The sequence below is a fragment of the Xiphophorus hellerii genome, chromosome 7 (genome assembly GCF_003331165.1).
Source record: "Xiphophorus hellerii strain 12219 chromosome 7, Xiphophorus_hellerii-4.1, whole genome shotgun sequence".
Taxonomy (NCBI): Eukaryota; Metazoa; Chordata; class Actinopteri; order Cyprinodontiformes; family Poeciliidae; genus Xiphophorus; species Xiphophorus hellerii.
In genome coordinates this window covers 20,437,363-20,449,480 of record NC_045678.1, presented here as the reverse complement: position 1 = coordinate 20,449,480, position 12,118 = coordinate 20,437,363, and the positions used below count along the sequence as shown (strand labels likewise).

Sequence of the window (12,118 nt, the reverse complement as noted above, 5' to 3'; positions counted from 1 at the left end):
ACGGTTTATGACTCAGGCTTTGCAAAGCCAATATAATCCTGCGCAGAAACTCTTGAGGAAAAATTTATTGATGTAAAGTTTGCACTTGTGTATGAATGTTTCTTCTTGTTTTTCGACTTTTACAGCGCCTTCAAGATGTCAAAATGTTTATAGACTTCATGAGGAATAAAAAAAAACTGAACCACAAAGATCTGAATAAAAGATTTGGAATGTCAGGTATTTCTAGATGGAAACTCACACATAACAAGTGCAGGTTCTGTGAATGATTTATGGTGACAGGCCTATAAAGATTCACTTGATTAGAGCCTTAGAAACAAAGTGTGGGAACCTGCTTGAGGTTCAACTTGCACAACACAAGCACTATTGATGCCTTTACATGTGCACATATTTATTTCATACCCTGAAGCTGTTGCACCCACACAAAACCACCCCTTCTAACCAAGTACTAGGAGTGCAAGCAGAAACCTGGCGATGACTAATAGATTTGCTTTGATTACAAATAATTGAGGCTGAATTTTCTGACTCATACTGAGTTAAAGAAGAAGGGTTTGGTTATCTATGTCTGTTAAATAAACTGACTCATATAAATACAGATAAATCTCTCTTACAATGATCAAATTATACTAGCAGTGCCAATTCATATTGTCTGTCTTTGTCTCAGAGAATGGATCATATGTTGGGATGCTGTTGACAAGACATTTATGTTATGTTTGAATCTCTCAGAAACAGTTTGGTGTTCTCTGTCTTCAAAGCACTAACAAAAAGCTCAGGCTGTTAAACTTGTTCGACAGCTTGACATGGAAGTGATCAAACTGCAAGTTGCTAAGAAAGGCCAGGCTGTTTTATTAGGGGCTTTTTGTCTGGTTTATTTGGTTTGGCATCGTACATATTCCTCTTGGCAGTACTATAAGATCCTGAATATTCTGTTCTACCTCTGCTCTGTTTTTGAACACCTTTTTTCCTTCCACTCTACTTTCTTCTGATATGAATGGATTTGGTACGTTGTGAACAGTAAGCTTCTTATATGTGTAAGTTTACATATCAGTGACAGTTGATTGTGATACCCAAAACAAACAATTTTTTTATTATTTAAATTATGTTTTATTAATCTTTTATAATATTTTAATTGTCAGTTGTTATTTTTTTACTTATAGGCCATAATTATTGAAATGACCTGAAATTGATTATAAAAAATATCACTCTATGTCTAAGATTTTTTTTTAAAGAATATGACTGTACGTTTTTTATTGAATAATTGAAATAAATGTAACTTTTCAATAATATTCTAATTACTGAGGTGCAAATCATTTAAATTCAGGTTTACATTGATCTATAAAGACAGGAAGTTATATAATGTTTTAAGGACGATTAAAGTGATGTCAAGGAGGCATTGTACCTTAAAGAAATTTTCAACCAGAGATAAATAATCAACACACCAGTGGAAATATGCCAAAAGACAGTCACTAATTATAAGAAGGGTTTGATTGCTGCATCTTAAACTATCAAGATGTAATTTTTGCAAAGGAAGTCTCATTATTTTATATCAAGAACAAACTTTTTGTCGAATGAAAATACTGCGCATCCCTATGATCACAAATGTAATATACTTTCTTGCACTACTGCCATTTTCTTTCTAATAACAATAATATTCCTCAAAACTAGTACTTTGCTAATTTTCGTAGGTTCTGATTATTATTTTGTCTATTAGCAACACAGCTGCGAAAACAACATTTAAATTAAACGTTTCTGTAATCTTTTCATTGTTTTAACCTTTTATTTGTTGTATTTTAAAACTCTGACGACATCTTGACGCAGCGCATAAGGGTGTATCGTCGTGGCGCATGAGCTACATGTTTTACGGGAGCCTGAAATGTGTTGTGCGTTGGTGATATTTATTACTGTAAACTCCTGGAGGCGGGACCTGAGCAAAGCAGGAACAGCTTTGAGCGTAGAGTAGGTTTATTGAGGTGAGTTTAAATTGCGAGGAGTTTAAATACATTTTAACGTTGCAGTTAATCAGGAGACATTCCGTTTTATTCACCCACGTTACGGCTTGCATTTAATTGGGGCACATTTGCTCTAAGAGCCGTGCGGACTCTGCAAGAGCTCACACTTCAAATAGTGTTTTATAACTGTGTCTGAATCTGGGCACTCCTTCCTTACATAAGTGTTCAGATTCACTTTATATGTAGGGATTACGCAACAACATGCAGTCTTTAAAAGATTCCCGTAATAATTTGCACTTGAGAGGCAAAACAAAATCACTTGCAGAATGGCTAGTTAATGCAATGTGTTTTGACAACATAAAAATAAAATTAAAATAACTTTTCTTGCAAAATATAAAAGTTCATGTCAATCAAACTAACACGGCGCAACTTTTGGTAAATAGTTACGCCGAAAAAATAGGAGTAATACATGACTGCCTTCTGCTCAGGTCTGCCATGCTGGCACCTCTTCTTCTTTCCTTGCTCCTGGCATCAGGAAGTGATGTCAAAGGGGAGGTGGAGGACAAGAAGCCCAACTTTGTCCTCATGATGGTGGACGACCTCGGGATTGGGGACATAGGATGCTATGGCAATGATACCATCAGGTAAACCATACACAATCCATATTTTTGATGTCCTTAGTAGAGATCTGTGAAATTGAAAAATGTTAGAAAAATCTTTTAAAGAATGAAATGTATTCATGATAAGAACTCTTCAAAATGGAACAGAGAGAAAAACATGAGATTTAGGTAAGAGTTCACTAAGCTTCCTAAATCAGGAAATGACTGTACAAGTAAAAAGCCACTCACCTGCACTTCCCATATGAAAAATATGAAAAGAATCTGGAAAACCTGGAACTGTAATAAACAAGGATAGATGAAGAGGCAAGTTTATACTGTCATCTTTCACAGTGAGTATAATGATAAGAAATTGAAAAAACAAATCTTCTGCACATTTTTCAATTAAAGAGTATGCTGCTTCAGAAAGATAACAAATTACCAAGGCTGCCAGTAACAGTTGGATTAGCTGTGCGTAATTAGCTCTGGTCTTAGTACCAAGTTTTCTAAAACAATCGTATAATACAAAATAATATTTGTATTATACTACTTTTTATATTACTCTTTACTTTTATTTTTTACTTTTCCTGTAGAACTCCCAACATAGACAGACTGGCTTCAGAGGGAGTAAAACTGACCCAGTACATTGCAGCAGCTCCTCTCTGCACTCCAAGCCGGGCTGCTGTGATGACAGGCCGTTATCCACTTCGCTCAGGTAAATGATCTCCTACTTAGGGCCAAACATTTACATGATAATGTGTAGTTAAATCTGCCACATCCAAGGTGCCATCAGTTTTTATTTAACTTGTTTTTGCATTCATATGTGTTGACCAGGGATGGCTGGCACAGGCCGTGTCCAGGTAGTGTTGTTTCTCGGAGGTTCAGGGGGACTTCCACCTAATGAGACTACCTTTGCTAAGAGGTTGCAGAAACAGGGATACACCACCGGCCTAGTTGGTAAGAAGCGATCAGGTTTGACTCAGAACTCTTCCCACATACTTTTATTAAAAATTTAATTGACAATTCACAAATCAGTGACATTACCTCCATCCTTTGTAGAAATTTCGCTTCTGCTATTTTCTTTATATGTGGATTAGATTCACAAAGAAGACTGCACTAAATTCATGGCGATTCAAACCCTCTCTCAAGTAAAGCAAATTTACTTGAGAAATTCAAACCCTCTCTCAAGTAAATTGCTCTCATTGCAAATGAGAGCAATTTGAACTTGCTATTGCATAAGCTCAACGTTGTACTTAGCAGAGGTAAAAAATAAGAACGAGATGGAGAGTTATTTTTATTTAATAGAATAGAATAGAATAGAATTTATTGTCCCTCCTAGATAAAATTTTAGGTGTCCCATCAGTGAAATATGGAAACATTCAAATTCAGACAAAGATAAAATATAAAAAATAAGGGAACATTTGCAATAAAAGAAAAAATACAGTACATTTGTTTAAAATAGCACACTCAAGTTCCATGAAATGTGCAATTGAGTAGGATAGTTTTAAAAATATACAAACTTTGTTTGTATATCTGTGCTCAGTAACACAACGCCACACTATTTACAAGAATCTATGAGTTCTAAAATCCACACCCTCACAGATCTTTGTCACAGAGTTAATTTATTTTTTCACTTTTAATGAACCCACTGTGAAACAGGTACTGAAGTCTCCCATAATTCTTGCATTTCCTGCATCAAACCACCAACTTTCAGTAGACAGTATTTTTCTCTCCAGTCTTCATAGAGCAAATAGCAGCGGCCTTTTAGAATGCTACCCTTGATGAACTTGCCCAGGAGGGTGTATCTGTATGTTTTCATTTTCGTTCAGTCTTATGCCCATGTGTGATGACACATAAGGAAAGACATTTTAAAGAACATAGTAGGATCTGCTGAATTTTGCAGTCAAACCAGTCCAAATTATGCATGATGAAAGGTCTGAAGATTTATGTAGTGATGTGGACTCTTTGCTCATTTTTATCTTTACATTAATGGAGTTCTGTTTTTAATCTTGTGCTCCTGCAGGTAAATGGCACCTGGGTGTGAACTGTGAATCCAGAGGTGATCACTGTCATCACCCAAACCAGCATGGTTTCAGCTATTTCTATGGCCTGCCATTCACCCTTTTTAATGACTGCGTTCCTGGGGAGGGCAGCGATGTGCTGGTAGATCTTAGGCTTGCACTCCAACATCTAACCCTACTTCTTGGACTGGGACTTCTTACAATGGTGGGTGTGACTTTGTCTTGGTTTTATTTTTCTTTCCCCACATTTATAAGAAACAGATATGGTTGTTTTTTTTACTAGACAAAAAGGAACACATAAAAAAAAAAAAAACAGTTGTTGTGTTATTAAGTCAAAAGCTTAGCAACTCATGTAATCATTCAGACAAGTGCCAAAGGGTTTGAGAAGCAGATTGAAAACAGAAACTTCGGTTGTGAAACTCAGTTGCATGAGTCAGAGACTCACATTAAGGAAAAAACCCAATGTTGAACTGAAATTCAGAGGAACTGGCAAGGAAAATTGCCTGTGGAACAGATAGAAACCAGCTGTTCCACAGGTAGAGCAAAGGGAACAGCACTTGAAGCAAAAATTGTAAATGAAAAGAAAGCATATTCATAGAAGCCTTTAAGAGTGACAGCCACGTTGAGTATTTTCTATTGATAGTTCAAAAAAGGAAACAGGTTTAGTAAGAACATTTAAACTATTAATATCTAATGGCATGAATCTCAAAGTCACAACTGTGTAACATGAGATGTGTCTATATGTCTCAATATACTAAAATCAAACTGTAACATAACAACTGTTTGTAAAAGAGTCAATACATTTGTGTGTGTTCGATCCATATGTCTTTTCAGGTGTGTGCCCGTCTCTCTGGGCTCCTTGAAGTTAGCCTTTGGCTACTGGTGCTACTATTCTTTGTCAGTATAGTAGCAGCAGCTGTGTGGTATGTCCCCTTTGGGCTTCTTCAAACCTGGAACTGCATCATTATGAGGAACCAAGATGTGATAGAACAGCCCATGACAGTGGAGACACTGCCCCAGAGACTGCTGGCGGAAGCACAAAATTTTATAAAGAGGTAAGGTAAGCATGTCGGTGCAAAATAATGAGCGGCTCTGTCCTTTTTTCCCCACAGAAAGTCTCAAAACTCACAGGTACGCCAAATTTGTCTTTAATTTAGTTTTGTGAAACACATTGTATTATAAGCCTGGCAGACCACCACGCTTTACTTGTTCCCCCACCAGGCTAAACATTGCTTATTTTTTAAAGTCTTTTTAAAATGTTTGCATTTTTTAAGACTTTGTAGTTGGTGTTCAGGTATTAATTTTACAATCTTTCAGTAACACATATTTATCAAGTGATATTTTCAAATTTCCTGTCAACTTTAAACATTTTTTAACTCAAAAACACGACGGGGCCGCTGGATGAATGACTGCCCTAGCGCCCAACCACCGGGCTTAGCAAGTAGCAATGAAGCAACAGGAAGTTATCACCCCAGTTAGTAAATTATTTTAGTTCACTTGAGAATTTGGCATAATTGCAACTTATTTTGCTAATCTTGTCCACATTATTATGTATGTCCATCTAAATTGTTTGTTATAAACATCAGTTAAGGTAAGTAAGGGCTGGATCTAAAAAAAAATGAACGTTGAAGAACAGGAGAAAGATTCCACAAGCACCACCTATTATTGGCATTAGTTTATTGATGTTTACGGCTGACTTAGAAAAAGACACAGATAATTTGTGACATGTCAACAGTATGAGTAATGGTTAAAGAGATGTTATGCCTGAGAACATCTCTGACTCATTTCCTCTTTAGGAATGCTGATCATCCGTTCCTCCTCTTCTTCTCTTTGGCTCATATCCACACGCCTCTGTTCACAACGCCTGCCTTTGCTGGGAAGAGCCGCCATGGTCGCTATGGTGACAACCTAGAAGAAGTGGACTGGATCATTGGTAAGTCAAAAGGCGTAAACCTAATATGTTAATAAGTGCAAATCTTGTGTTAGACCTCAGAAGGCAGGAATGTTTTATTTTACTTAAGGAGTTCATAACTGACTAAAAGCATAAAATTTCAATAAATGTAAAGTTTTAAAGAGTGGAAAAGGGAAAGAATGAGTGGCCTTTTACTGTGTTATCTCAGATCATTGTATCTCACCAACCTATACTGTTTTCAGGTAAAATAACAGAAACTGTGGATTCACTTGGCCTAGCCAACAATACCTTCATGCATTTTACTTCAGACCATGGTGGGCATTTAGAAGATTCTGATTCTCGTATCGGCCAGAAAGGAGGCTGGAACAGTATATATAAAGGTCAGTCATACGTCAGGGTGATTTTGACCGATGACACTCCCACACATATTTATGTAATTTCTGCCTTTTGTCTCATCTCCAGGTGGGAAGGCGATGGGGGGCTGGGAAGGGGGCATCAGGGTGCCTGGTATTTTTCGCTGGCCTGGCAGACTGGCAGCAGGAAGAGTAGTTGATGAGCCTACAAGCCTCATGGATCTCTACCCCACCCTGAAATACTTAGCCAAGGACACCCAGCCAGATAGGTACAGACCAATATTTTATAATATGACACTTTTGTAATCTTCAATAGCTCGTCTAGCCAGAAAAAAAGAGAGAAAAATGTCTGGATGTGAACTAACTCTCACTTTAATTCCTTTACCGTAAAACACAGGTGCACACACTATACTTGGGAGGTCATCAAGATTTTTGTCACAGAATCTTCACATACAACAAATCTGAGTTGTTCCTCATGCATTCCTCATAGTCCTCTCTTCTCTTACTCTGACTCTTTCTCAGACATTTAGATGGCTATAACCTCATGCCACTGCTGGAGGGGAAAGCTGCACGATCAAAGCATGAATTCATGTTCCACTACTGCGGTGGGTACCTGAATGCGGTACGGTGGCACCCAACTGATAGTAAGTTCACACACGCAGAAACAGAAATGTGTTCAGCTATTCAGCAGATGTATATTTTCAGATTTAATGAGGCATGAAATATTTCCATGAGACAGAATTGAAACAGATCTTATCATGACTGTTTTATGATGTGTGGCTTTTCACTAAAGGATGACAGAAAAAAACAGAAAATGACAGAAAAAAACACAACAAAGTTGAGACATTTCATTGTCTTAGAATCCACATGTTGAACATAACATATGGTAATGTTATGTTAAATGGTAAATAGAGATGTATATGTCTGACTTTTGTAGTTAAATTCTAACTTTTGTAATTAAATTCTATTCTCCGGTAAGGCTTTTCCGTGTCAATACATATTTTTTTGTACAGCTGTAACGAGAGTTATAACAACATTTATGTAAAAAAATTATTTTCTGCCCTGTGTCTTCATTAATTATCTACAGCTGGAACAGTGGTGACATCAACTGTGTGAGAAAACTGAATCTACAAGAGAGCTTTACTTATTTTAAAACTTTATTATTTGAAAACAGAAAAAATATAACGTGACATGTCTTGTGCATCCTGAATTAGCAATTACTATAGTGACCATTGGAAATAAGAGAAGTGTCTCAGTATATTCCATTGAGAATCTGAGCTTTCCTAAAAGGTTCCATCATTTCCTGTTTCATAGCAGGAAGAGGTTGACAGGATAAACCAGAAGAACTTTGCTGAACTAGATTCAGCCTTCCTGTTTTCTGCTGAAAGTTTTGTTCTCTCTTACTTTCATGCAGCCCCAATACACAATAGACTCCTTTCAATATGTGAAAGAAATAGATCCCACATGTAGGTAGATTTGCATTTCTTTTTTCTTTCTCTCACCTGGTTTGCGATATCTTGCTGAAACAGAAAATATCTAAGAATGAGTCTTCTACACTTGACTACATCCATACACCAACCCAGCTTTAAACTTCCCCACCACTTTGTCCCTTATTTGTCCAGTCTGTTCGTTGATCATCATGATGCTGTTTGTGTTGTTGTCTAACAAGCTGTTGTTCTTTTTCTCCTTAAATTACAAATGAATATGGACTGTATGTAACCATTTGGTGATGCTCCGAAGGTCGTTTTATTTAGGGGTATAAATGTAAGAGGTACACATGAACACATGAAAGGCACATTTTTCAAATATGTACCTGTTAAAAATATGAATTAATTTTCTTTCCACTTTTTGAGTTTACACTAATATGTTCTAATCTATCTCAAATAATGCCAATAATGTATCACTGCTTGTTTCAGCCTAAATTAGACTCTTCTGCTATTGTGAGTGCAATATCACCTTTTGATTCTCTAGCAACAGAAATCCATCTCCAACCAAGTTTTTTTTCTTTTTTTTTTTTAAAAGATTTGAATCGGGTTTTGTTGTCAGACTTGGCTCTCTGGTTCTTTTGGTGAACTGCTGCAAACATTTACTAGGGATTTGTTTTCAATATTGTTATTGCCCAAACTGCCTGTTACAACAAGTTCCTACTTGTCAAGTTTTTTCTCTTTCCTGCTTCCTGGGTTTAGTGCCACATTTTTTTATTTTGATGTTTCCAAATAAAAGAATTGACATCAAACAAAACATTGGACAGGCCTGTTTCCACTGGTGATGTCTGACGTTCTTGGCAAAACATTATGCAAACATGTGATGGTGAAGAAGTCACTAAGTGTTTCTGGCTTTTGTTGTGTGTCTCTGTTAGGCAACTCCATCTTCAAGGTGCATTTTTTCACGCCAAACTTCTTTCCGCCGGGCGCTGGGGGGTGCTATGACACTAAGGTTTGCCTGTGTCATGGCCAACATGTGACCCACCATAACCCACCGCTGCTGTATGACATTTTCCACGACCCTTCGGAGTCCCGACAACTGACCCCTGAGACTGAGCCTCGATACGCTGAAATCCTCCAGCATTTTGCCAAAGCCGTAGAGAAACATAAGGGCACCTTTCCAAGTAAAGAGGGATCTGATGATGTTCAAGTTCAGACCAACACAATTCAAAACCAAATGAGCTGGGAAAAGATTTTGTGGAGACCCTGGCTGCAGCCATGCTGTGGGACCTTCCCTTTTTGTGGGTGCAAGGAAGACAAAAACATTTATAAATAGGTTTCAGGTTAGTGAAGTTTTTCCTTGTTGACATATGTCTGCAGGTTTACTGTGTGATGGTTTAACAAAGGATGGAAATAATAATAATAATAATTCTTATTTTACTGTTATTTGACAAAAGTGAACCATGTATTTGGAATTTGAGAATTTCAGGGTGTGCAATTATTCTGTATGTTCCATGTTGTTTTTCCTATCAATTTGTTTTAGAAATAATGTGATTATGACTATGTTTCTATCAGTAAGATAAATTAAGAAAGATAATAATATAATTTTAAAAGAGAGTAATTTAAATGTGAAACAATATGTAAACAGAATAAGTCAAATTACGTTGATATGAATGAAGCAATTTAAAGTACTGTGCTGAACAGTCAGTTTTTATACTGTGTAAATCATTTAGTTTATCCAGAGAAACTCCTTTTAGTTTGTATTTTGTGGAGTACTTATTCTTATCCAGCAACCCAGAACAGGAACATTTAGTTTATATACTTCACCCAGAACAGGAATCAAACATATTAGTTAGAACAAAAAGATCCAGAGAAACTCCTATTAGTTTGTACAGAGAAACACCTGGTGTACTTATTCTGCTTAACAACCCAGAACAGGAACATTTAGTTTTAAACTGTACTCAGCACAGATGAGGAATTAGAACAAAATCCAGAGAAACGTCTATCTCTGGATTCTCTGTAGGATCTCCACATATATTGTGGAGTACTATTTCTTATTTATTAGAGAATTCTATTCCTAATAGTTCATAATTGTGAAGTACTTTTATTGGGTTTTTTGCTTCTGTTTTTTGTTTGTTTGTATTTCTTCTAATTCATGTAAAGCGCTTTGAACTACATTGTTGCTGAAAAGGTGCTGTATAAATAAAATTACCTTACCTAAAAGGATATTTTCCCACATTTTGTTGCAAGTCAGGCTCATCCTTATTGTACAGAATGTTTTTTTAATGTTCATGAAATAAAAACTGCATTTTATACTTGTTTGTAAATTTATAAAAGAATAAATAAATAACAGTGCAATGTACTCTTGTGTTTATTACCTAGTTTTAGCTAACCCTAAAAGTTCTCAAGTTAAGACAACTCTATTTGTTTTCCTCTGCTGAAGCTGTTAAGCATAAACCAGGCTGAGTAAGAATAGCTATCAACTCTTCTGATAGATGCTCTACTGAACTGACATCTGTAAGAATATGGATGTCTTTTTTTCTAAAAGTCAACCCTGTGTTGTGCTGATAACATATTTGACCAGTTAAAAACATTCTGGTTTAGAGGGTCCAGAATACCAGCAAGGTCTTTGTGATGTATGTTCTTTTCTCTCCAGAAAAGTATTATTTCTATAATGTGAAATACTAAAGATAAGTCATTGCTATGATGACTTTGTCTTTGCTGGGAACATTTATAATGAAGGATTACTTGGTGGTTTGATTTCTCTAAGGCATGCTGCTTGAAGTTCTGCTTAAAACTTGATATCTGGTTCTTTTTCCTGGGCTCATAGATCTTTACTGGAGAGCAGGTAATTTTAGATCCTGATATATCATGAACATGAGCTCTGGAGGTTTTTGAAGTTTCTTTAGCACTTAAATATTTTTAAGTGATGTTTTATTACAACATTATTTTTAATGCCAGATTGTTTGTGCTAAGCCATTTTACGAAAAAAGCATAGGTCCTGCCAAGCATTTTGTGAAATGAAAGTAGTTAACTCCTTGCACCATTAGGGGGCAAAGTCAGACTGTGGTTAAAACGATGAATGGTTCTACAGTGTCTTGAGGTAGAAAAAGAAAATGCCAAAATGAGATTGGAATTCTGTCTGATGATGAATATGATAACAAAATAAGCATTGGTTTGCATCTTTTTTGCAAGAAAAATAATTCACATTCAGCCACTGTAGAACAATGCTGCATTTTCCAGCATTCTAAGTTTTCTATTCGGTGTTCTCTATTTGTTCTGCACCATTTTCTTTATGCTCCTTCCTCACCGTCTCTTTTGACCTCTGACTTCATAACCTTCTCCTCTTTTCTGCAGCGGACACCATAATACTTTTATCTCTTCTTTTCACTCGCAACCCGTCATTAAGATCAAGTGCACAAAGTCTGCTTTACTGAATTAAACCAGTGCCAGGCGGGGGGATTGAAGGGGAACTGACCTACTTTGACATGCTTTAATAATAAAACACTATGAAATACAGTGTGAACTCCTTCATCATAGGTGTCATCACCATTTGTTATCACCCTTATCATCATCATCATTGTTTCCCCTCCAGCCATGGCAGGCAGTCCCAACATCAAAGTTAGCAAAAGCAGCATCTGATAATTTCCCTTCCTCCTCTTTTTACTGTTCTTCAAACTCATTTTTGCTTCTCCTCCTAATTTTTGTCCTTCCCCTGCAGAAAGTGCTCATGTCGTAAGTGAGGAGACAAATTTCATCATCATCATCATCACCACCATAATTGCTGCCATCACAGATGTAGTGTTTATTCCCGCCCCCCACCTGCCTTCCCCCAGCAGTGTCCCGTACATCAAACACTCTGCGAG

At 36.7% G+C, this 12,118-nt stretch overlaps 1 protein-coding gene across 1 annotated transcript; it reads left to right on the top strand.

The window, feature by feature from the left end:
- Positions 1 to 1,886: 1,886 nt before the first annotated feature.
- On the top strand, positions 1,887 to 10,607 carry arsh (arylsulfatase H). Its single transcript, XM_032568592.1, has 11 exons — positions 1,887 to 1,967; positions 2,435 to 2,590; positions 3,136 to 3,257; positions 3,377 to 3,499; positions 4,566 to 4,768; positions 5,398 to 5,618; positions 6,360 to 6,496; positions 6,718 to 6,855; positions 6,938 to 7,097; positions 7,351 to 7,472; positions 9,188 to 10,607. The coding sequence occupies exons 2-11, from the start codon at positions 2,442 to 2,444 to the stop codon at positions 9,586 to 9,588; spliced, it is 1,776 nt and encodes a 591-aa protein (XP_032424483.1). The 5' UTR covers positions 1,887 to 1,967; positions 2,435 to 2,441; the 3' UTR covers positions 9,589 to 10,607.
- The last annotated feature ends 1,511 nt before the right edge of the window (positions 10,608 to 12,118 follow it).

What these genes read in the sequence shown, in the direction of transcription:
- arsh (XM_032568592.1), top strand. Translation starts at nt 2,442, where the DNA reads ATGCTGGCACCTCTTCTTCTTTCCTTGCTCCTGGCATCAGGAAGTGAT. An exon ending in CCGTTATCCACTTCGCTCAG is followed by an intron (nt 3,258 to 3,376) that starts GTAAATGATCTC and finishes TGTGTTGACCAG; the next exon opens with GGATGGCTGGCACAGGCCGT. An exon ending in AAGGACACCCAGCCAGATAG is followed by an intron (nt 7,098 to 7,350) that starts GTACAGACCAAT and finishes ACTCTTTCTCAG; the next exon opens with ACATTTAGATGGCTATAACC.